Consider the following 2927-nt stretch of genomic DNA (forward strand, 5'->3'; position numbering starts at 1 on the left):
AAAGCTGATAAAATATGAGTTTGCTTTGTGACTTGGTGAAAAGGCCAGGGAAATTTGGGTCAACATGCACAAAAGAAGCATTTCACAGTAGGGTAACTAACACACAGTTCTTGTGTGACCACACCTGAAGTGTTGGGGGGGGGGGGGGGGGGGCACAATTTATCTGAAAAGCATCAACAAACTTCAAAGAAATGCAACAAAATTGGAGTTGGCAGAATCAGTTTACAAGGGGAAGTGTAAAATACAAAGCATCTCTGATGCGGCTAACAGAACTAATGGCGATACACGTAGAGGTGAGAGGCTTAAACTCGGAAAGTGAAAATCTGAAACAGGAATGCATGCAGAAACAGGAATCTTCATGACTTGTGATACTTAGAATGAACCAGACAAAACGCTACAGAATGTAACAGGCCAGGATTTATTACGATGATACCTTTTATTGGACCAACAGTATAACTGGGATAAAGTCAGATAAGCTTTTGAAGTCTGATCAGTACAAGCCAAGCACAGTATAGTGAAAAAAAGAGTGCTTGGCTTGTACTGGTCAGACCTAATCAAAAATATCTTTCATTTGAAAGCTTGTCTACTCTACTGCACAAGTATCAAACAGATTGGCCCACATCCTGTATCCACTGCATGTCCTGGACTGGCCAGAGTGGATGTAGTGCGCAGTTGGATCAGGCTCTGGTTGCTCCAGGGCCATGCAGCACATCGCTGGAGCTGTCACCACTGCTACAGGGCTGCGCAGCACGGCCCCGGAGCAGCCGCTGCATGCTGCTCTGAGATTCAAGCTGGAGTGGGCACTGCATCTGGGGCCATCCAGCATGACCTGCATTGCTGCCTATGGGTCACTCTGGGATGCAAGAGCAGCCCCAGGGCTGGATCTTTGACAACCCTGCTCCAATAAAAGATACCACCCTAGGGACACCCTTGCCTCTGGCATAGTTTCTGGACCATCGTGGCTACACTGTCACTCCAATGCAACCGCAAAATGTAACACACATATCAACCCCTTCTCGAAGATATAAGAATATTGTAATCGGCGTTGACCGCCTCTTACCTCGATGCCGCTGAATCACGGGCGTGGGAGTGGGGAGAAGACTCCTGATTTTCACCCAATGTTGTCTGAGGACTCAACAAATCGTTCAGCCTTTGAAGCGGCAGCACAGTCTGGTGGTCAGGGTACAGCTCAGGAGGCCCCATTTCTGCCACTGACTTCCTATGAGACCCGAGGCAGGTCTCTTGGCTTCTTGGCCTCGGTTTTCTACCTATAAAATGGGGATAAGGCTCCTCTACACCTGAAGAGGATGCTGGACTAACTTCTTTATGCCACCCCAAGGGTGGATGTGCCACCCAGAGCCCCACCTCAGCTCGTACCCAAGGGCCGGGGGGTTTGGATTTGTTTTCATACATGCTTTGGGCTCTGGGGCCCACTAGCACTGCAGGGCAGCAGGTATGCAGCCCAGGAGGCATGTGCCCAGCCGGGCCCGCAGGCTGCGGTGTGCTGGGGCGCTCAGGGGCCTGGCGCTGAGGGTGGACACTCGCCCTGCAGGGCGGGACACCACACTAGGCCGGACCGACTTTGGCCTGCGGCTCAGGAGCCTCATCCTGCTCCTCTGGGCCGCCAGGGCCAAGGCAGGAGCAAGGGCCGGGGCCGGGGCCGGGGCCGAGGCTGTGACTAACGAGGCGCTGGGGCCGGGGCCCGGCCCAGACGCGGGGCAAACCCTGCCCCCCACGCGCTCTGCCCAGGCCGGGGGAAGGGGGCGGAGCTTTGGCCAACAGTGCAGAACCCTCCACACGTCATTCTGGGTGCGCAGCTTGACCAACCAGCAGCGCCCGTTCGGCCCCGCCCCCTGGAGGGACGCGGACCCCGTATTGGGGGGCCCTGCCTTGTTGCCGGAAGTGCGCGCCTCTGACTTCCGGAGCGTGGAGCCGGCTACGGCGCGGCATGTGAGTGCCCGTTTCCGGCCGGGGCGTCTTCCGGGTTCGGGGCACCATGAGCACCATGTTCGCCGACACGCTCCTCATCGTCTTCATCTCCGTGTGTACAGCGCTGCTGGCTGAGGGTGAGCGCGCTGCGCCGGACCGGGCCGGGCCGGCTCCTGGCTGGGGTTGCGCCCCTCCGTGCCGCGGCGCCCGCTGCTGCTCTGGCTCCGCGTTCCCCTGCTCTGCCCCGTCTCCGCTCCAGCAGGCCGGCGGGAGTCAGGGCGCGTGACTAAGGCCGCTGCTACGTGTTACACTTACTGGGCCATTCGTGGGTCAGTTGTGCAGTAAATGCAGGCAGGTCACACATGCAGAGTACCATAAAAAGGACTGTCCGGCTATCCAAAGAGCCAGCCAGCTGTAAAGTTAGTGCTTGAAAACGTGTAACAAGTCTAGAGCTGGCTTCTATCTTGGTTTCATTGGAATGTGTAGCAGGTCCCCAGGGTGGAAAGGACGAGGTCCGAATACGTCACACCTTTTCAGGGACGCACAAGGCAGCAAGTGGGTGTTCCCTAGAGCAGCATTTCTCAACCTGCGGGTCATGACACAAAAGTGCATCACAAGAATGTATGAAAGGGTGGCAGACAAACTTTTTAAAGTGTCTTCTTCTTTAAAGGAGACATACCTGGGGAACTGTGGCTCTTCTCTTGCAGGCTGGTGGGGTTCCAGCCTGAGAGGGCTAATCTATTTAGTGAGTTGGGGCTGGTCACTGATGTTTGCAGATGGGTCTTGGTACAAAAAAGGTTGAGAATCACTGCCCTAGATGCTCTGAGAGCCAGGGAACCAAGGCAAAGGATAGGTCCATTACGAAATGGGGAAGAAGTGTTCATAATAGCAAAGGCAGAGAAAGCAGAATTCAGTGTTTTCCTTGCTTCGCTCTTCCCACAGAAAGATAAATTGTGACTGTACAGAATAAAAGTTAGTAAGAAGAAAGCTTGCATCCC

General features: G+C 54.8%; 1 protein-coding gene across 1 annotated transcript in view; it reads left to right on the forward strand.

Annotated features, from left to right (window-relative positions):
- The first annotated feature begins 1891 nt into the window (after nucleotides 1-1891).
- TMCO1 (transmembrane and coiled-coil domains 1) overlaps nucleotides 1892-2927 on the forward strand; it is a 26124-nt gene continuing 25088 nt past the window's right edge. The window contains exon 1 of the mRNA XM_006017721.3: nucleotides 1892-2066. Within this exon, the coding sequence (XP_006017783.1) occupies nucleotides 1997-2066 (70 nt within the window). The 5' untranslated portion in view covers nucleotides 1892-1996. The remainder of the gene's footprint in view (nucleotides 2067-2927) is intronic.

This window comes from Alligator sinensis, unplaced genomic scaffold (genome assembly GCF_000455745.1).
Source record: "Alligator sinensis unplaced genomic scaffold, ASM45574v1 scaffold31_1, whole genome shotgun sequence".
NCBI lineage: Eukaryota > Metazoa > Chordata > Crocodylia > Alligatoridae > Alligator > Alligator sinensis.